This window comes from Pyrus communis, chromosome 8 (assembly GCF_963583255.1).
Source record: "Pyrus communis chromosome 8, drPyrComm1.1, whole genome shotgun sequence".
In the NCBI taxonomy this organism is placed as follows: domain Eukaryota; kingdom Viridiplantae; phylum Streptophyta; class Magnoliopsida; order Rosales; family Rosaceae; genus Pyrus; species Pyrus communis.
This window is the reverse complement of record NC_084810.1, coordinates 15,677,241-15,698,234: the sequence shown is the minus strand read 5'-3', so window position 1 is coordinate 15,698,234 and position 20,994 is coordinate 15,677,241. Positions and strand designations below refer to the sequence as shown.

The 20,994-nt window shown below is 39.2% G+C and overlaps 3 protein-coding genes across 3 annotated transcripts; all 3 read right to left on the bottom strand.

Annotated features, from left to right (window-relative positions):
* Nucleotides 1–10,488: 10,488 nt before the first annotated feature.
* LOC137743582 (uncharacterized) lies at nt 10,489–14,759 on the bottom strand. Its single transcript, XM_068483504.1, has 3 exons — nt 14,447–14,759; nt 12,732–13,875; nt 10,489–12,593 (listed from the first exon to the last, which is right to left on the bottom strand). The coding sequence occupies exons 2-3, from the start codon at nt 13,873–13,875 to the stop codon at nt 11,554–11,556; spliced, it is 2,184 nt and encodes a 727-aa protein (XP_068339605.1). The 5' UTR covers nt 14,447–14,759; the 3' UTR covers nt 10,489–11,553.
* Nucleotides 14,760–16,484: 1,725 nt separating this feature from the next.
* On the bottom strand, nt 16,485–19,835 carry LOC137743840 (uncharacterized). The gene is made up of 3 exons (XM_068483774.1): nt 17,811–19,835; nt 17,564–17,659; nt 16,485–17,456 (listed from the first exon to the last, which is right to left on the bottom strand). The coding sequence occupies exons 1-3, from the start codon at nt 18,937–18,939 to the stop codon at nt 17,443–17,445; spliced, it is 1,239 nt and encodes a 412-aa protein (XP_068339875.1). The 5' UTR covers nt 18,940–19,835; the 3' UTR covers nt 16,485–17,442.
* On the bottom strand, nt 16,623–17,345 carry LOC137743020 (uncharacterized). The gene has a single exon (XM_068482941.1). It carries the CDS (start codon nt 17,343–17,345, stop codon nt 16,623–16,625), a length of 723 nt encoding a protein of 240 aa, XP_068339042.1.
* Nucleotides 19,836–20,994: the final 1,159 nt, after the last annotated feature.

Below are 20,994 nucleotides of genomic sequence, written 5' to 3'. Positions count from 1 at the left end.
GTAGAGCTTGTGGTTACCAAAGAGGATTCCTAGAGACTGCACCCAAGTGAAGTCTCTCTTCATGGTTTGATTTCTTTTGCCGATGAAGTGGGCGTTGATGTGGAGATTGGAATCGGAAACTATGCAGAAGTCCTGGTCTCGCTTGCCGTGGAAGTAGAAGGTTATTCCATCACCACCAATGAATCTGGGGTCCTGGCACACAGCACCTGGCTTGTTGCAGTCTGCACGCTCACATATGTTAGCAGTGTATATATGTAAATTATGCACACAAATAGAAACTCATTTTTATATAATACTTCCTATGTTATTATTTAACCATTATAAATTTGTATTACTTAGACCTTTTCACACACATAGTGAGACAATATTAATGGTAAACAATATATGTCACACATTTTGTATATTAGCCTAATTCACAATATATTTCATTTGTTTCGTATTTTATGGTTAACTAACACATTAATTGTTACATCAGATGATATCTAATGCAGTTGTAAAACAATTAAATTCCCGAGCTGTGCTCGAAAAAGATAAAAGATTAGAGTGGGAAATAGTACAGCTATAGTATCGTAATTATATTTCTAAGTAACACAAGTAGCAAGGTTTGGTGAACTTACTGCAAACGGGACTGCATGTAACGCAGTCAACCTCACATTGGTGAGGGCAAGCACTAGGACAAGTATGCTCCAGGCCATAGCACTGAGGATAATTCTTGTTTTTGCATTTCACTCGCTGTTCTCCGGAGCTCTCTGAAGATGGGGGAGGTGGGGGATAAGACGACGGTGTAGATGTAGGAGGCGGCGGAGATGGCAGTGTTAAAGGTGGTGATGGCGTAGAAGTAGGAGGTGGTGGAGATGATGGCGTAGATGTAGGAGGCGGCGGAGATGAGGGCGTAGAAGTAGGAGGTGGCAGAGATGATGGGGTAGAAGTAGGAGGTGGCGGAGGAGTGGTAGTGGAAGGAGGGGGAGTACGAACAACTAAAGGTGGAGGTGGTGGTGAAGGATAAGTCCTTGGAGGCGGAGGAGGTGTCTTACGATTTTGGTTTCAACTTGTTGTTCTTTTTCTGATTAAACTGCTGCAACGGCAGCAGTGTTTTATACATATTTTACATACACGCATGCACACATACGCATGCAATAAACAAATGCAATGCAGTGTGTTGTGCTTGCTGTCCATGATGCAGCAACTAGAAAAAAATAAGCAGCAAACCATACTGACTAGCTGTCAAGGAATAATACAACATTCCTTTTTCACGTGCCCTTCCATACTGACTGCAATATTCCCTGCCATACTGACAGTATTCCATACTGTCCATTATTCCATATTGTCCATACTGTCAATACTCCCCCTCAAGCTGGATCAAGGGGGTTGATTGATCCAAGCTTGAACAATAACCGTTGAAACTGTGTAAAATCGAGAGCTTTCGTGAAAAGGTCCGCAAGTTGATCATGACTTCTAGTGTACACAGTTTCGATGACTTTGGATTGAACTTGAGTGCGGATGAAGTGGCAGTCAACTTCAATGTGTTTAGTCCGTTCATGGAAGACAGGATTGGATGCAATATGCATTGCAGCCTGGTTGTCACAGAATAAGGACATGGGTTCCTTGCTGGTGAAGCCAAGATCAAGAAGGAGACTCTTCAACCAGATGAGTTCAGAAGCTGTTGCTGCCATGGCCCGATATTCAGCTTCCGCACTGGACCGTGCAACCACTGTTTGTTTTTTACTTTTCCAGGTGACAAGGTTTCCACCTACAAAGGTACAAAAACCTGTGGTGGATTTTCGATCAAGGGAATTACCAGCCCAGTCAGCATCGGTATAGGCCAGAATGTTGTTAGACTCATTTTTCTGCATGAGTATGCCTCTGCCGATCGAGCCCTTGAGATATCGGAGGATTCTCTTGACAATTTCCCAATGAACCAATGTAGGAGAATGCATAAACTGACTGATAAGGCTAACGGAGTAAGCAATATCAGGCCTTGTGATAGTGAGGTAAATGAGTTTCCCAACCATGCGTTGATACACATTAGGATTTGATAGGGGTTTACCTGGAGCATCCAATTGAAGTTTGCTAGCAAGTGGGGTGCGAGCAGGTTTGCAGTTGACCATATGTGCTTCTTTAAGAAGGTCAAGAACATACCTCCTTTGATTCAAGAATAGACCCTTGGAAGAGGTAGCCATCTCAATTCCCAGAAAATATTTCAAGGTTCCCAAGTCTTTAATGGCAAATTGTTGGTGAAGCGACCGTTTAAGAGCCTCGAGTTCATCCATGTTGTCCCCCGTGATGATAAGGTCGTCAACATATATAAGAACTATGAGCTTCCCTTGGACACCACTTCGAACAAAGAGAGAGGAGTCAGCATGACTCCTTTTGAACCCTGCCACTTCAAGAACGGAGCTCAGTTTGGCGTACCAAGCTCGAGGAGACTGTTTAAGTCCATATATAGCTTTATGAAGCTTGCAGACTTTGGTAGGTTCTTGTTCTTGGGGGTGTCCTGGAGGTAGCTTCATGTACACCTCTTCTTGAAGCTCACCGTGAAGAAATGCGTTTTTAACATCCATTTGAAACAAGGGCCAGTCGTGGTTGACTGCTACTGATAACAACACCCTTACTGTGTTCATTTTGGCGACGGGAGCAAAAGTCTCCTTGTAATCAATACCGTAGGTTTGAGTGAACCCCCGTGCAACCAATCGTGCCTTGTGTCTTTCAATGGTACCATTGGAATTGAATTTGGTCTTGTAAATCCATCTACTCCCTACGGCTTTCTTCCCTTTGGGAAGGTCTACCACACTCCAGGTTTGATTTTCGTTCAGTGCTTTGAGCTCATTCTGCATGGCTTCTCTCCACATGGGCATACATACTGCTTCTTGAAAGTTTTTAGGCTCAACATTATTTGTCACCTGACTTAGGAAGGATGCATGAGATGCTGACAGTTTGTGATAAGTAAGAGCTTCAGAAATGGGATGCCTTGCACTGTAAGTGATGTACTCTTGCAGCCGTAGAGGAGGATTGCGATCGCGAGTTGGGTTCCTTTTTGGTGCTGCTACAATTGGTTGTGTGGCAACAACTGGTGCTGGGGCACGAGGTATATCTTCACTGACCATCTCATCAACTGGGGAATCACTTATAGGGTGGTATGGTGGGGTGTCTGTATGGATTTCAGCAAGAGTTGGTAGTGGAAAAATATCCATTAGACTCTCCCCCTGAGAACTATTCGGGGAGTGATTGTTGAAGAAAGGAACTAGTTCATCAAACCGTACATCCCTAGAAACAACCAGCTTCCCAGTGTGTGGGTTATAACATTTGTATCCCTTTTGAGAACTCGAGTACCCCATAAACACACACTTGATAGCTCGAGGTTCGAGTTTATCACGATGATTTGCTTGAACGTGAACATAACAAGTGCATCCAAAAATCCTGAAATGAGTTAAATCAGCAGTTCTTCCCTTCATAACTTCAAAGGGTGATTTGGAATTCAGGACACGAGTGGGAAGTCTGTTAATGATATAGGCTGCAGTGAGGAGTGCTTGGGACCAGAATCTCTTGGGAACTTGCATCTGAAACATAAGAGACCTAGTTTTCTCCAATAAATCCCTATTCTTGCGTTCGGCAACACCATTTTGTTGTGGTGTACCCACACAACTAGTTTGATGCAAGATACCATGACTGCTCAAGTAGTTTGACAGATTATTGGAGGTATACTCGGTGCCATTATCTGACCGTAAGGTATATATTTTTGAGGAGAATTGGTTGGTTATTAGCTTATGAAAGTCTTGAAAAGCTGTAAAAAATTCACTTTTAGACTTTAAGAGATATAACCAGGTAACCCTAGAGTAGTCATCTATGAATGTAACAAAATACTTGTACCCATCAAATGACTCAACACGGGTAGGTCCCCAAATATCTGAGTGTACAACTTCAAAGAGTTTACTGGTTCTAGATTTAGAGGGTACAAAAGGTAGCCTAGTGGCTTTTGACATTTGACAGATCTCACACTCATGTGTGTTGGTACAATAATTTGGAAATAATTTAGACATTACTGGTTCGGAGGGATGAGCGAGACGTTGGTGCCAAAGTTGATGCTTCTGGACATGGCTTAGGGTGGCAATGGGTTCCTTAATTTGATTGAACTCCTTTGAGATGTAGTACAGACCATTTAAGAAAAAACCCTCACCAATCTTCTTCTGAGTGACTCGATCCTGAAACACAACTGTGTGAGGAGAAAAAATAGCAAGACAGTTCAAAGTATGTGTGATGTTTCCTATGGACAGAAGCTGAAATGGAAATGAGGGTACATATAGTGCCGTAGACTCTACATCACTCCCCATCAATTTAATTTTTCCTTTTCCTAGGACTGGTTCCCCTTTTCCATTTGCTACAGACACATGAGTAGGATTAGGTAATTTTTGAAACTCATGGAGACAAGCTTGGTTGTTGGTTATATGGTCAGTGGCACCTGAGTCTACAATCCAAAAATCGTGTGTGAGATTGAGAGCCGTGGAAAGTGCACAAATGATACCTGGGATATTGCCGGATGTAGTGGTGTTTGAATTTGCCAAAAAACCAGCAAATTTTCCAAGCATTTCTGTGGAATTTTCCGTGGTGACATTGTTACCCTCAGCGATATCACTCTTCTTTTGGAGAAAGGCGGCAAACTCATTGATCAGGGAGAAAGGGCTTGAGGTGAAGTTTGACATCTCTTTAGATTGGAAGGCTTTAGGCGTAAACCCTTTCCCATCCCTGATCATTTTTCCTTCCTTGTTAAACTTAGGTTTTAACTCAGGGTGTAAAATCCAGCATTTTTCCCTTACGTGCCCCTTGGTGTTGCAGTATGTGCATTTCCAGTCAGCTTTCTTTCCATTAAAAAACCTTTCACTAGTGAAGTTGTGGTTACTGGTGAAAGCCCTAGCTTCTGGGCTAGACCGAGGCTCAACATGCATTACTTTCCTTCGAGTTTCCTCTCTTTGGACTGCATGACACACGTTGACGAACGATGGTAGCTCAGGAGTCATTAGTAAGTGGCTACGCAAGTCTTCATACTCAACTCCCAAGCTTGCCAATAGTTGGAACACTTTATCTTCATCAGCCCTTTTCAAGAGTGCAGCGGATTCAGTGGTGTGTGGACGGTATAGATCAAGTTCATTCCACATAGATTTCATGCTTCCAAGATGCTGAATGAAAGTTTGATTACCTTGCTTAAGTCCAGCGAGGCTTTTCTTCAGTTCAAACACACGGGCAGCATTGTGTTGACTGCCGTACATTTCTTTGATCGATTCCCATAAGATGTGTGAAGAATCTGAGTAGCTGAAGATCTCGGACAACTTGGGCTCCATCGAGTTAAGTATCCAGGACATAACAAGCTGGTCATTTGAGTGCCATGCATCAAAGTTAGCTGAGGAAGAATCTGGAGGCTTGATGGTTCCATTTACGTACCCTAGTTTCGATCTTCCTCCTAGAGCAAGAGATATAGCTCGTGACCATGGCAAGTAGTTGAACTCATTCAACAACACGGTGCACAGTCGTGGGTTGCTCTCCCCGTGTATCATGTTGGCTGGTGTTAGGGTTGAGGAACTTGTAGCCTCAGAACTAGATGGGATATCTTCTGCCATCACAACAAATGATGAACAGAGGATGAAGAACAGGCTAGAAGAATAAACAACAGAGGCAGGACCCTATGGTTCCTGCTCTGATACCATCTTACGATTTTGGTTTCAACTTGTTGTTCTTTTTCTGATTAAACTGCTGCAACGGCAGCAGTGTTTTATACATATTTTACATACACGCATGCACACATACGCATGCAATAAACAAATGCAATGCAGTGTGTTGTGCTTGCTGTCCATGATGCAGCAACTAGAAAAAAATAAGCAGCAAACCATACTGACTAGCTGTCAAGGAATAATACAACATTCCTTTTTCACGTGCCCTTCCATACTGACTGCAATATTCCCTGCCATACTGACAGTATTCCATACTGTCCATTATTCCATATTGTCCATACTGTCAATAAGGTGAATGATAGTAAGCCCTTGGAGGGGGAGGAGGTGAGTGATGGTAAGCCCTTGGAGGGGGAGGAGGTGAGTGATGGTAAGCCCTTGGAGGGGGAGGAGGTGAGTGATGGTAAGCCTTTGGAGGAGGAGGTGAGTGATGGTAAGCCCTTGGAGGGGGAGGAGGTGAGTGATGGTAAGCCTTTGGAGGAGGAGGAGGTGAACGCTGATAAGCCTTTGGAGGAGGAGGTGAATGATAGTAAGCCTTTAGAGGCGGAGGAGGTGAACGCTGATAAGCCTTTGGAGGCGGAGGAGGTGAACGAGGATAAGCCTTTGGAGGAGGGGGTGAGCGTCTGTGCTTTGGCGGCGGTGGAGGAGGTGGTGGTGGTGGTGACCGTAGAGGTGGTGGCGGCGGTGCTTGGCAAACAGGTTTGCATGTCTTACAATCCACAAAACAAGTGCTGGGGCATGCTGCCGGGCAATAGAGATCTATGTGGTAACACTTATAGAATTTTGTGTCTTCGCACCACACTTTCTTAGTCTTTGGACGAAAAGCTGTTGCCTCTGCCCCAACAAGCATCGAGAGGATGACCAAAAACACACCTAAGCCTAAGCGCACCATAGCTTGAGCTATTCTGGTGCCAAAGGATTAATTGTGCTCTTGAAACTTTGTATCTGTGACCCTATTGATTCTGGCCTCTCCTTTTATAGAGGTCTCGAAATAGATCTCTCTTTTGCATCAAATGTATGTAGCATGCAACATGCTTGCATTACAAGTAAAGTGTTCTTTGTTATTCCATTCCGCTTCTGCCTCATCAAATGGAAGTCAAAGTATAATTAAAGTCATCAGATCGATATTTCTCCATATGCCTCACGTTGCTTACTATTAAAATTGTTGAAGCTGCTTATTTCATCCTAATTGATATGATAGATCTTGTTGAGAGTATGAATTCATATGAGAAATTATCTAGCATATACTTATAAGGAGTTGAGCTACTCCTTATATCTCTCAATTTATTTTATGATGGAATCTCAACTTACTACATGATATCATAGTCAAGTTGGCCCATGTGTGAATTCCAATAGCTACACATGTTCCACTCATCTGATTTGGGTTGTCTACATGCTAAGCTTGAAATTCACCATATGTGAGGAGATGTGTGCTGAGAGTAAAAATCCCACATTCGAGAGACAAATGAAACTACTATTCATATTGCCAAGTAATTTTTTAGTGAAATCTTAACTTCAGATCCTACCTTTATAATTTTCAATTTAAATTATCTATATCTTGTATTTCATACACCCCAAATCCCAATTGATATCATCATCATTTTTTATTTTTTTTTAAGAAAATGAAATTGGAGAATGCAATGGTCCAATTATTTATTGTTATTTTTTTTTAAAACTGAATCTTGGTTTATAGTTTACAATCGGCTTATGTGTTTGAGGTCGTTGGATGGTTGTTAAGATATTAATAGAACTTTTAGTTATTGTTGATAGATAAATTGTAATTTTTCATCATGATAATTATCTATGAAGAATTTATTGGAATTATCTTGACATTCTTCTGTGCAAGATATATGGGCAAAAACCAATCTGGAAGCATTAAATGGTATAAATTTTTTGCTAGAATATCACAATGAAGATCACGAAAAATGACTAATTTCAGAGTCATAGTTTAGGTCAAGGGCGCCGAGCCTTTTAAGGGTGGAGTTTCGGTGAGAAAATTATTGACGGAGATAATTCCAAGTTTTTAGATAATATGTTTAGGAATCGCAGCCTTGGTAGGATTTAACTTACTCGGCATCCGCATCAAGTAGGTTTTGTTATTTTTATGGTGAACATTTTGGCACACCCTGTGGGTCCCAAGTGTTAAAATTGCGAAGTCCAAATGATGTTTCAATACTCCGATGCGAAGTCCAAATGATGTTTCAATACTCCGATTTGGCTCAGTTCAACCGATTAGATGAGATCCAAGCTCAACTGGAGAAACACATTCAAAAGAGCGAGGAGGCAAAAAGGGCAAGAGAAGTGGAGAAGATTATTGATGCACATGAAAAAAAATGAGATTCCCCTTCCCAAATGTTAAGGTGAAAGCTCATGTCACCTTACAAGAACTATGGGTAAACAAAGACATGACCTGTTTTAGTGTTTGGCTAGACGAGGAACATTTTTCTATCGTTTTAGATACAAGTCAATCCCATTTTAAGTATGGCTAGATCAAAAGGCTGGGGGACAAATCCTCACTTCGGCCTTGATAAGCCTCGGTCTAAGAAGATTGTCAATTTGGCCGAAGAAGAAATTAGGCCACCTATTCGTTCGCTGAGTCAGAAAATTTGGTCAGCCTAGAAGAAAAAGTTCAACCTCTTGAGCAAAACATAAAATAAGCTAAGAAGTTGATTTGTTAGAGGAAGTTCCAATGACAAACAAGGCCGAAACAATGCCTTGGCCACAAAAGCATGTCAATCGATATGATTATTGGAGATAAAGTTGATATGGAGCAATCTCGTTTGGCGAAGTTGTTCAAGTTAGAAGCCAACATTAGCGAAGTGATTATGCTCGGGGTCATAATAACTCATCGCATTTGGCTATGGAGAAAAAAAAAATTTGGCGGAGTCAAGAATATTTAGAGATGATCGTTTACTGGAGCAAAATCAAATTAAAGATGTTGATATAAAAAATCTCAGCTTAAAGCATCGTTGGCTTCCTCCTCATCATAGTTTGGCCACTTTTATTTTCTTAACCATTTGGCTGTTTAAGCTAATGCTTAAGATAATAAGCGGGCAACAAGCCGCTAGACGCAAAAGAAAAAAAAAATAAAAAAATTCTGCCATTTAGGCCTAGACTCACCGAGCACAGTGTGAAAATATTTTCGGTCTCACACTTTTCGACTGAGAAAACTTGCCAGATTCTTCTCGCGATGGATAATATCAGTTGGAATTTAGATTCTTTTCTGTTAGTTTATGGTTTCGAGATAGATTGAGTGCCAACAAGTTGTAGAGGTCAATCACGTAAAGGTTGTAATTAAAGGCAGTACTGCGTTGGAAGGAATTAAGCTTCTTTTTATCTTACGAAGTTTCTTCTTCTGGACATAACACGTGAACACCTTACCAACCAACTTGCATGGTTGCTTTTTATCTTACGAGTTCTGATACTATATAGCTTGACTTTGATGCATTTTATTTTTGTATTTTTTGGGTTGAAATTTAATACATTTTCTTTGCTTGAGTTGTTAGCATTCAGTTGTGTAAGTTTGTTTTATTTTATTTGTTTTGTTGCTGAGAAAATGACGAAATAAGACCTTTATAAGATTGTAGCTAGGTCCTCTTTATCCCAATTTTTGTGAATAGTTCGGGATTGTTGAGTGTTCCAGAAAATAAACGATGAACATTGGCTTCAAGATTAACTCTAAGAAATCAAATTGTAATTGTTTAAAAAACCGGACTACTTTGTAGACTGAACTCATTGTGGGTTCTATGATCTATTTGCGTTGTTCCTAGAGGTGTAAGTTCCCCCAACGCGAAATATGTATGAGATGGGAAAATGGCTCGTTGAAACGAACAAAAAAAATGGATGAATTGCTCAAAAAACATGCATATGAGTACTTGCTAGGTGTTGATGTAATTAAAATCTTTGTAATCTGTAAACCATGTTCCTCTGAGCATGCATTGCTCACGCATGAAATATAGCATTCACTCACGTCAACAACAACTACACCTCGCTATTCTAGCATTCTCCGTTGGTCTGCATGTAGAAATACAACAACAACATAACCTTATCTCACTAAATGAAGGGATCGGCTATGTACAAATGAACATACAAAATTATAAATCCATACAGATAGATACAGGAGAACTGCAAGGTAAATTACTAATTCATGACATTGGAGCGTGAAAAGAGAACTATTTACATTGCCTTCGGTAATCCTTGAACGGATTGCTTCTAAGAATCTTCCCACCTGCACATGGCATGTGTACAGTTCAAACCTCAAAGGTAGAGTTTTATATACACTGCTATTACATGGAAATATACAAGTGCGTCTGCACAAAGTAGTATCAACTACTGGCCTGTATAGAGTATAAAAATAGAAACTATACACATATACGAATGTATAAGGGGCATCGTCTTTAGCCAAATTATGAACCTGGACCATTGATCAAGTTGATTCTTGCTTGAATGTGTGGTCTAAAATCGCAGTCTAGTGCAACAAAAAATTGTCGAAAACATATACATCAAGAAAAATCGAAAATCCAAAGACAAATGTTTTTCTTTTCACAATACTTCAACAAAGCCAATGAATCAATAGTCTTATGAGTTTGCCAACTAGCTATTAGTATACTAATACCTCTTTTTTGATATTGGAAGAAGTTTCGGGTTCAAATCCTCCCTCTCATCGGTTAAAAAGTCAAAACAAGTTCGTAACTAAAACTTAGGGTGCCTATTACTGGGTTTGGTGAGTTTCAAGGTACGTTGAAAAAAAAAAAAATTAAGACCAACTTTCAATTTTTATGTAAGTTGAGGTTGACCACGAAGGAAATTTGTCCCTTCTAGTCCCGCAAAAACTGTAGGATATGAACACCTTATAACTAAATATCTAATTCAAGGAAACATTTATTTCTTACTCCAACATCCTAATTTCTTGTTCTTTAAGGGACAGAAATTTCATCGTCCTTGGCATGCTTTCCATCCTCATTTTTTGTAGAGATGGTATTCCGCAAACAGGGATGGGCATTGGGTACGCCCAATGCCGATCCCTACTTGAAACTGATCCATATACATTACGAGCTTACACAATTTTGCATAAAAATCTATAAACCAGAAGGGCATAAAACGCTGAATATAACCGCCGGCACCCTCTCCTTTCTGGGCGAGGCAAATCATTGCACATCTTTCACCCTTTTCCAGTTTCGACCTTTATCCAGCTGAAACCCTAGTGAACATCCAGGGGGCACAATCCAGAAAACATACAGCAATGAAGATACAAAGCAAATGAATCCTGAATCGAATGAAACTGATCGAAACAACTACATAAGTGGAAAAGACAATTAGCAAAAGATCCAAACTTCATGACATTTGCAACAACCACATGCATGCTCAGACAAGTCTGCTTTAAATCTGATTTCGTATAACAGAAAATTTGCGAGATCATCCAATCACAAAGGAAGCAATCTTACACTTGCATCAAAACTAACTACAAAGGAATCGAGTAACATATGCGTTAAACAACAACGACACCTACAAATTCAACGCTAAGAACTTAAGCAAAGAAGTAAACATGCACAATCAAACCTATATAGATCAGGAACACAATGTATAGTCAGGGGCATCCCGTGTTCTTCATACAGCAACCAAAAAGGTCGTGCCCATGTTTCTCGGTTTGTAAAACAAAAAGCCAGGTTGTAAGTGAGAAAGTGCAATCAATAATTTTAATGTTAGCTTTGTGTTTACCTTTTGCTTCAGTAATCGTTTGGCAGTTTCAATCCGAACCACTCAAAATTGGAAAAGAAAGAGTACAAAAACCCAGTATAAATTCTTTTGTACACTGCAACAAAATGCTGTAAAAGAATCAACTATTTTCTGGACACGTCTTCCTATTATGCCGTCCAACCACTCCACACTGACCACATGTAATGGCCCTGGGACCTTCACCAGAAGTTTTCATCTTTTTAGTCCTCGGTCTACCCTTCCCATTACCCGGAGGTAGGATAACATCTTCGGAACCCTCATACACCGCATCCTTAATGTCAGTTACGGGACAGATAGGACTTGCATATGAACTTCTATAGTGGCTCACCTTGAAGTAATCATCAATGTAGTCATACACGCAACCAGAACTTTGTTGAACAGCAACAAGCGCGTGAGCACAGGGAAAGCCCTTTAGTTGCCACTCATGACAGGAGCAAAAATGATTATCCAAATCAACCACAACAGAAACATCAGCATGAACCTCAAAAACAGAATCACCAGAACTGCTAACATTCCAATGCCGACCAACCATCGACATGTCTTTCAAGGTTTTCTCCATTTCAGGACAGAGAATAGAGCGCCATTGTTCTGCTTCACGACACCTTTCAGACATCATTACCATGTGTTTAATCCTGATTCCCTCAAGCTTTTGACAGATGGGCATCATATAAAGCTCCGAAATCCAAGAATGAAATGATTCATAAACATTCTTATGCATTTCACCATATCGATTGCCCTTAAAATAAGCATATGACCAATTTTCTTCAGGAAAAGTTTCTAAAAAAGTCTTAGCCGGAGCACCACCTTCGTCCTTTAAATTTCTCATGCTTAGCTCAAAAGAAGCTTCCGTTGGAGCATAAGCGCATTTCATAAAAAGATCACAAATTCCATCCCGGAAAAATTTACCATAGCCACAGTGATATTTAGATACAAGGTTCTCTTTCAAATTCTTCAAACAAAATGCAAGATGGAATGTTGGGAATCTGTTTGAAATAGCTTCAATCACCACTTTGTTGTGATCAATTACAAATGTAACGGTCCTACCTTGCGGAGTCAAAACTTTAGCTAAATTTTCAAAGAACCATCTCCAGTTTTCCTCGTTCTCTTTGTCCACGATAGCAAAAGCAAAGGGGAAAGATCCTACATAAAAATAGACAAAAGATGATTAATTGGTATTTCAAAGATAAGGATGTCTACACATAGACATATGCTTACATGTATATACATAAACGCGTGTAACTCATCGACAGTCATAACATATTACATGCAAAATTATACCTTGGTTTCCATTCTTTCCTGTTGCACCAATTAGCTGCCCTTTGTACTTGCTTTTCAGATTAGTTTCATCTATGAACAACAAAGGCCTGCACCACCGAAAGCCCTCAACGCAGGCACCATAACAAACAAAAAGCCTCCGAAAGCGCGAAGTGTTTGGATCACACTCTACAACACAGTATGACCCAGAATTGGTTGATATTAAAGCATCACGATACCTAGCTAAATGACTATAAGACAATGATTCATCACCATGAACCTCACTCTTAGCCATTTGTTTCGCTTGCCATGCATTATAGTAAGAAATATCAAGGCCATAGTTCTGCTTAACATCCTTGACAATATCTATAGGCTTAATTGACGGTTTCTCACGGATTTGATCGACTAAAAGAGAAGATATCATCTTTGAAGTTATCATCGCACTATTCTGCTCATGGACATTGCCCGTGCACGAGTGCACATTATTTAAAGTCTTTATGTAGAAAAAACCATTAGCTCGACATAGTGAAGCACAAACACGCCACTTACATCCATCTGAACTCTTCTTAGAACATTCAGCAATAACCCGCACCTTATCATTGCTTAGATAAACAAAACTAAATCCCATCCCAACTGCATATTTACGCAACTTGCTACGAAATTCGTCTACACCACCCATAAACTTCTGGCCTTCATGACTAATATACTCTTTCCAACCCTGAGACAGATATTTATTGCCTTCATGCAACCCGGAGTTATCCAAATGTTCATTCTCGTCAATAGCACAATTTTCTACCATGCATGAAGAAGACGCTACATGATTAGTAGCTGCACGATTAGAAGCTTCGTGATTAGATGCTGCTTGATTAGATGCCGTAAGATCACTATCTTCATTATTTGAAATCACAACATCCTTCACCAGTAAATCAACAAGACTAATCTTCAACATCGATAAACACATCAGCATCAAAGTGACATCCATATCTGATTGCAGCAAACAAGAAGGATGCTCGGGAAGAGAATATGTCAGCTCAAAACACCCCGCCTTAAGTTCCTTAAACCTTGAACATATCTCCTTATCAATATCCCCATATTTAGTATGCTCAGACAACGCAATCAGGATAGTTACAGCACGATAACTACACCTTGCTATTCTAACACCCTCCATCTGTACATGTAAGACACGATTAAACACGAAATGAGTCAAGAGCTACCATTCTAACATCAAAATTACGATGAACATGTGATATCCTAGCATTTGCGTATTGAGAATCCACAGATCATAGAGGTAGCCTGTGTTTTTATATCGAACGCACGTTGTAGCATACGCTCAAGGTTGAGTTGGGGGCTTCAAATTTCTTTTCCTTGTACCTTCAATGCGCGGGTTCGCTATTGTAATTTTTCACTCTATTTGATCAATATTTGTTCAGCTTTGATCTTTTATAAGACAAAGGAATAACAGAGTAGAACAAGTAACATAATTTTGTACTTATGACATTCATCACAAAGAGAAACAAATAATTAGAATCTAGAAAAGCCGGAAAAGCTTCGTTGTCAGTTGTTTTCATTTGATTTATTCAATCCGACGGTCAAAAATGAACGACAATCCAATAACATTTTTGCATCATAAAATCTGTTAAGTTGAAAACTCTGCAATAACCCTGAATTTTCAGAAAATTATTAGTTTTATTTGATTGAGTACATGAGAGAGAGAGAGAGAGAGAGAGAGATAGACGAACCTTGAGAGAAGAGGAACTGGAAAAGCAAACAAGAGGAAGGCTGCGAAATGGGAGCAACTCACTGGCTCTCTAGTTTCTGAATGTTTTTGGGCTTCGGCAGCAGTTTTACCTTAGGCCGGATTTTTATGCGAGCAAAGACCCAATTTCTCGGGACGGCAGCTCTTGCCTTTCTCAAGGTTTATTTTTCAGTTTTCAAGTCTTTTCTTGCACAATTAAACTTTCTAGTCGTCTCTACCAAACTAATAGCGGTGGGCACGATTTCTTTCGGTGTTTTAGGGTAAAAGCTGAAATCAAAACTAAAATTTATTTCAATTCGATGCGATTTTGGGGTAAGAATGATTTGATTTTGGTTCGGTTCGGTTCGGTTTTAAACAGTTTTGGTTTCAGTTTTTACCTTACTTGTAGGCATGTTAATAAATTGGCATTAATATAAGTTTTCAACATTCAAACTCAAAAGTTCAAAACCTAATCATTTGCAAACTAAATGCTTTATGTCATTGACAAAACTCAATTGAAAAAAAAAATAAAAAATTCATGATGATCACCATATTAAAATTCACTTTGTGAATGTGAAACCGATGGATGAGAAGCCATTAAACCTTATTAATTAGAAACTTGAGATTGCCTTGGAGTTGTTGTGGTTGTGGATTAAGTATAAGAGAGGCTATGCTTGAATTCGAAATGGCTAACTCTACAAATACACAATATAAATTACATTAATTGTTATAAATTTTAAAAAGCTTACAAAAGTAACCAAACACATTGAAAAAGGAAAACAAAAAAGTTCTTTTACTTGAAATGATTTTTACTACCCGATTCAATAACCAATTAGACCCCAACACCTAATTGGGTCTTAAATTAAATATTTTTATATTATTCGGTGTGGTTTGAGTTCATTTCGACTTCAAATATTAAGAACCGAAACAAAACCGTTTTTTCAGTTTGTGGTTCGATTTCAAACTGAAACCATTTCAAAACTGCAAAAACCAAACCGTTCAGTGTGGTCTAGTTTGGTTCGTGTTTCGATTCCACGTCCCCACCCCTAACCAAAAATTTATAAATTTCAAGTCTTTTAGCCCATATTAAAAGAAGATTTTAGTCCCAAGATGCAAAGCATCGCTTTCTAAAGCACCCAATCAGCCTAGGCTAGTTGGAGCCCAAGCTCTTTGTGAGCCCAAATCAGCCCCCCCAGGTCTTAACCATAACTCCTTAAGAGGGCATTTGAGACAATTACAACAGCAAATGAAAATGAGACACTTAGTACTTTTTAAACCCTGGCCTCTCACACTATTACAACAATAAAATTTTGACAGGACTAGATTTTATGAATAACGGCATTTTGAGAGGCCAAATAAAGCCTCTAGTCTCTAGCTTTTGTCCTTCTCAGGCTAGTGTCATAGTAAATATCAAGTCCTTTTGGCCCTTCTTACCCGAGCTTGTAGCTCATCCACCTCTTTTCTCTCTTCCCTCGTCTGAGAATGACTTATATGAAACGAGTTTATTACCACGTGACATTCCTCGTCTAATAATGCATTATCATACGTAAGTTTCTCTCCACATGAAAATGTGTTATTAGATTGAGACGTCACATGCTGTGAACCGTTCCATGTAAATTGTTTGGCCCTCACACCCTTAGAACTGTACTTAAGTATTATCGCCACTTAACTATGGTCTAGTGGTATTCCTCTTTACTTGTAACTTGTAAGTGAGAGGTCTTAAGTTCGATTCTCACACCTCTTAAGTTCGATTCTTCTTTCATCATATTTATCAGAAAGCGTGTTTGAATCATGCATGTGCACTCTGGTGGAGGTTTGATCTTCATGAATTCCACTCCTCCTAACAACTAACAGTTTAACCCACTAACGCTATCACTCTATTAAAAAAGAGTTAAACGGTTTAACTTTATGGTATTTTATTGTTTCCACCTAAATGGCAAAATTCGAGCAACAATGAGCACCTATTAATTTCTAACGCATGAGATTAAATTTATCGTATTCATGGATCAGAAATGTAAAATGCTAACCGTTTGATCTAGCAGTTGAATGGTTCTGACTTGTAAAACACAGTTTGTAAATTTTCTTTTCAGAAAAGACCACAACATCTAATTGTTGTCCTACAATTAAAAATAATAATTAAAAAAAAAAACAAAAAAAAAAAAAAACCGCGAAAACAAAAATCAAATAATTGCAGTACATGTCTTCTTATTATGCCCTCCAACTGCACCACATCGACCACATTTGATCGGCCTCGGAACTTTTTCAACAGATTTTCTTTTATTCTTCTTTGGCTGCCGAGTTAGCGGAGGTAGGACGACCGTATCTTCCGATCCCTCATGAACGGCGTCCTTAATGTCCGGCAGCGGCAAAATATTACTCGCGTACGAACTTCTGTAGTGGCTCACCGTGAAGTAATCATCAATGTAGTTGTACACGTAACCAGAATTTTTTCGAACGGCAACAAGTGCATGAGCACAGGGAAAGCCCTTCATTTGCCACTCATGACAGGAGCAGAAACGATTATCCAAATCAACCGTAAAAGAACCTTCAGCAAGCACCTCGAAAACAGAACCACAAGAACGGATGGCATTCCAATGGCGACCAACTATCAGCATTTCGTTCAAGGTTTTCTCCATCTCGGGACACAGAATAGAACTACATTGCTCCGCTTCACAACTCCTTTCAGACATCATTCCCATGAGTTTAATCCTGATTCCGTCAACCATTTGACATATAGGCAAGACAGATAGCTCCAACGTCCAAGATTGAAATAATTCAGAAACAGTGCTGTACATGTCACCGTATCGATTACCCTTAAAGTAGGCACATGACCAATTCTCCTTTGGGAAATTTTCCAGAAAGGTCTTCATAGGAGCACCACCCTCGTCTCTTAAATTTTTCATATTAATCTCAAAAGCAGCTTCCGTTGGAGCAGAAACGCATTCCGTAAAAAGATCAACAATTCGGTCTTGAAAAAATTTACCATAGGTAGCCAGATACCTAGATGCCAGGTTCTGTTTCATATCATTCAAACAAAATGCATGATGGGATGTTGGAAATATGCTTGAAACATTTCCAGCCACACCTCTGTCATGATTAGATACAAATGTAATTGTCCTACCTTGTGGTGTCAAAACTTTAGCTAAATTTTCAAAGAACCAGCTCCAGTTTTCCTTGCTTTCTGAGGCCACGATAGCAAAAGCAAACGGGAAAAATCCTAAAAACCAATAAGATATACAGACAATGGATGAGTATATGGTATTTCAACAACCTATATATTTTAACTTACCAAGAATCACAATATACGAATTACGTAGATGTACAGCAACACATCAGTCATCATAGTCACAAAAAACAACTAATCATACCTTGATTTCCATCCTTCCCGGTAGCACCAATTAGCTGCCCCTTATACTTACTTTTAAAAGAAGTTGCATCCATGAACAACAAAGGTCTGCACCATTGAAATCCCTCAATGCAAGCACCATAGCAAATAAACAATCTCTGAAAGCGAGAAGTCTGCAGATCACACTCCAAGACACAATGTGACCCCTGATTGGTTGACATTAAAGTATCTTTGTACCAAAGTAATTGATTGTAAGATAAGGTTTCATCACCATGAACCTCGCTCTTAGCCAATTCCTTCCCTCGCCGTGCACCATGGTAAGAGATATCAAGACCATACTTTTGCTTAAAATCCTTCACAATATCTGTTGGTTTAATCATTGGTTTCTCACGGATTTGATCCACCAGGACAGAAGATATAACCTTTGAACCCATGCTTCTCGTTTTCTGCTTTTCATAATCACTAGTGCACGTGTGAACATTATTCAAACTCCTTATGTAGAAAAAACCATTCCCTCCACATAGCGAAGCATGTACACGCCATTTACATCCATCTGAATTCTTCTTAAAACATTCAGCAGTGATACGTTCTTTATCATTCTTTGCATAAACAAGACGAAATCTCATCTGAGCAGCATACTTGATTAACTTGTTACGAAATTCAGTTACACCCCCCTTAAACCTCTGACCGACATGACTAATATATTCCTTCCAATCCTGAGACAAAAATCTATTGTCCCCTTCCACTCTCAAAAGTTCATTTTCATCAATGGCACTATGACTTTCTAAGGTGCACGACAATGGCGCTGTACGATTAGACACTGCATTGTTAGAAGTTGCATGATGGGACTCTTCTTGATTTTGATCATCATCCTCATTATTTGAACTCAGAAGGTCCTTCACCAATATATCAATAAAATTACTCTTCAACACTTTTAAACATAGCAACATAATACTCACGTCCATATCGGATTGCAGCAAACAATTAGGGTGCTCAGGAAGAGAATACGTCAGCTCAAAGCTTCCCACTTTCAGTTCCTTAAACCTTAAACATATCTCATTACAAATATCCACATATTTACTATTTTCAGACAATGCAATGACAACCGTTAATGAACGATAGCTACACCTTGCTATTCTAGCACTCTCCATCCGTCTACATGTAAAAAAGAACAAATCAAACAGTAAAAAGGTCAGCAACTACCATCCGAATTACAATTACGATAAATGTTCAGTATTCAGTAGTACTCACTGACCAGATTTTGTGGTTCTCAGTTTATGAAATATCATTTAAAAAATTTCCAATAATTAAAGGTAATGTGTGCATAACCGCAATATAAGATTTTCCTTCGGGAGAAGATGTGTACAGGGTTCCAGTTTTGCCTAAGGGGAACGCTACCAACTTGTCTTCGCAATCCAAAAACATAATCAATGACGCACTCTTTCATATCCAAAAACATAATCAAGGGAGGAGTGCAGCATGATTTGTAAAACAATTCCCATACTAGAAAAGACTGAAACAAAAAATCAGAAACAGAAACTCAACAGCCATCAAAAGCTCCCAACCTGAGAAAAACCCAATAGACGAGCGGGAAAGCGAATGCTGGTTATATGAAACAACTGCATCCCGAGAAAACCCTAGAAGCTTAAATAAAATGATATATCATAAACTGAGAACCACATAGTCTGATCAGTGAGTACTGAATACTGAACATTCAGGTAAACCCAAACAGAACAATGCTCAAATTCTCGAAGCAAGAGCCCACATTAATTGGTCCCAAACCCAGTGAATCTCAAGAACTAAAACCTAATCCAATCTGATACCCCAAACTAAACAAAACCCATCTCATAAAATCAGAGATATTGATAAACTAATCAGTAACCAGGCCAGCATTTGCAAAAATTCACTAAATTAATGAAATCAATTCATCCTTAACATAATGATTGATCACACAAATAACAGTAGACATTTGAGCACAAATTCAATTCAAAATAATAAAGAAAAAAAATAGCTTTATAATACTGACGAAATTACAACCTAAAATATATTTACAGTGAATGTGCTTATTAAATAAGCCAGTAAATTAGTAGATGGATACAGAGATTGGGGACGATACCTTCGCCAAAGACGCGTTAGTAAGTCTGAAGAGCGAGTGGCAGGTGGTTGCTTTCCGCGGAGTGGAGTAGTTGGGGTGGCCGTGGGGCCGTGGGGCCGTGGGGCCGTGGACTTTTCTTTTTTACTTTTTTTTTTCAAACGAAGTGTTATTAGCACTTCAAATATCTCATTCTACCCTTCTAATAATGTATTTTTCTTTCTTAAAATAAAAAGTTTGGAGTGTAGAATGAGATTTTTGAAGTTGCTAATAACAATTCCCTTTTTCAATTAATTTATTTATTTCTTTTTACCCAAACTTGTTTGATATTGATAACTTTGATAAGAAAATACTTGGGTACTCATCAGACTATTTGCAAAGTAATCGGAAAGGTATCTCATCTTCATTGATCAACTAATTCACTTTTTCATCGATTTTCAGTTTTCAATTTATAAAATCAAAGCCTAATTCGAATACAAAACACTTACACCCTTTGGCAGCGGCACGGGTCCAAAAATCAAGATAACAAGGTTTTGAGTTTAGATGTTAATTTGATGCTTCAAAACATGAAACCGTTCTTTTGTCCACTACTTGGCCAAACCAACTACACTACAGCACCATTTCGAATGAAATCTTCCGTTTCTTGCGTCAGTTTTCCCAAACGATTGGTATAGAAATGCTCTCTCTCTCTCTCTCTCTCTCTCTCTCTCTCTCTATTTTTATGCATGTTTTAATTTTATATTGGATGCATTAGGTTCAATTCTATCCAGAATCTTCTGGGAATAGGGGCGTGTAGAAAACTGAGGATATTTAATCTGTTTGTTAGTGATAATTGAGATGACATTATGGTTGGTGTTGCAGGACGAATAAGTGGCTGTCCAGCATGATCATGATCTGGATGACATTGTCCCTTTCCCCAGTCAGTCCAGTCGGAAAGGGAATGGCCTGGACTGCATTTCGGGAGTTTTATCACCATTCCATTTCAACCAGAAATACAACCCAGCCAAAGGTATCTAACCTGCCTTCCTTATGAGTTGAAATCCAATTCCGTTTTGTCCCTTTTGCAGCTTATGCCAGTAGAGGCTAAACCAAGGAGGGTGGATTTATTTGTCAG